Source organism: Mizuhopecten yessoensis, unplaced genomic scaffold, assembly GCF_002113885.1.
Source record: "Mizuhopecten yessoensis strain PY_sf001 unplaced genomic scaffold, ASM211388v2 scaffold3449, whole genome shotgun sequence".
NCBI classification, from domain to species: Eukaryota; Metazoa; Mollusca; class Bivalvia; order Pectinida; family Pectinidae; genus Mizuhopecten; species Mizuhopecten yessoensis.
The window spans coordinates 19,038-20,122 of record NW_018405050.1 but is presented as its reverse complement, the minus strand read 5'-3'; the positions used below and the strand labels follow the sequence as shown (position 1 = coordinate 20,122).

The following is a 1,085-nucleotide window of genomic DNA, read 5'->3' as shown; positions in this document are numbered from 1 at the left end:
GATTATTCCAAATGGCTGTCTTGAGGCCTTTGTTCTAATCGGTCTCTTAATTTAGCATACAATATGACGGACCACTGGAAACCTATAGGCTAATTTGAGAAAGATTGCTGCTGTATTTTCTTGAAAATAATGCTAATAAGAACCAAAGCTTAAAATTACCATCAGTCACAAAAAGCAATCTGAGCAGGAAGGACTTCGGGAAAGCTACATGTGAAGTTTCGAAAATATCCCTACAGTAGTCGCTGGAATATAGCACAAATAACTTTGGCCCGAAATTCGATATGTGTAACTAATCAACATAGGAAACATGCCTGTGAAATATGAGAAAGATCCCTTCTGTACTCTCTGAATAATAGGGCTAACAACAAAATGCCAGACGAACGGTAGACATAATTACGGAATGCCAAACTGCAGACTTAATGGCGAATAACAGACGACAGACATAATGACGGAATGACAGACGGCAGACATAATGACGGAATGACAGACGGCAGATATAATGACGGAATAAGAGACGGCAAACTTAATGGCGGAATGACAGACGACAGACTAAATGGCGGAATGACAGACGGCAGACTTAATGGTGGAATGACAGACGGCAGACATAATGACGGAATGACAGACGGCAGACATAATGACGGAACGACAGACGGCAGACATAATGACGGAAAGACAGACGACAGACATAATGACGGAATGACAGACGGCAGACATAATGACGGAAAGACAGACGACAGACATAATGACGGAATGACAGCCGGCAGACATAATGACGGAATGACAGTCGGCCGGCATAATGATGGAATGACAGACGGCCGACATAATGACGGAATGACAGACGGCAGACATACTGACGGAATGACAGACGGCAGAAGAGCGATTTGAACAGCACCACTATCTGATAAATGTGGGGAAGGACCCAACGTTTTTTTTATTTAAATCTAATATTTATATTTATTGCACGTATCTGTTATCATTAATTTGATTTTTCATCTGATTGGTGTTTGTGGAAATGTATGCTGATATCTTTCCGCTTCAGCATTGCTTTTCTTTGTTTCCTTCTGATATGTTTGAAAGCAAATGCC

General features: G+C 41.3%; 1 protein-coding gene across 1 annotated transcript; it reads left to right on the top strand.

Moving 5' to 3' along the window:
* Positions 1 to 453: 453 nt before the first annotated feature.
* Positions 454 to 885, top strand: LOC110447497 (DEAD-box ATP-dependent RNA helicase CshA-like). Its single transcript, XM_021493233.1, has one exon. It carries the CDS (start codon positions 454 to 456, stop codon positions 883 to 885), a length of 432 nt encoding a protein of 143 aa, XP_021348908.1.
* The last annotated feature ends 200 nt before the right edge of the window (positions 886 to 1,085 follow it).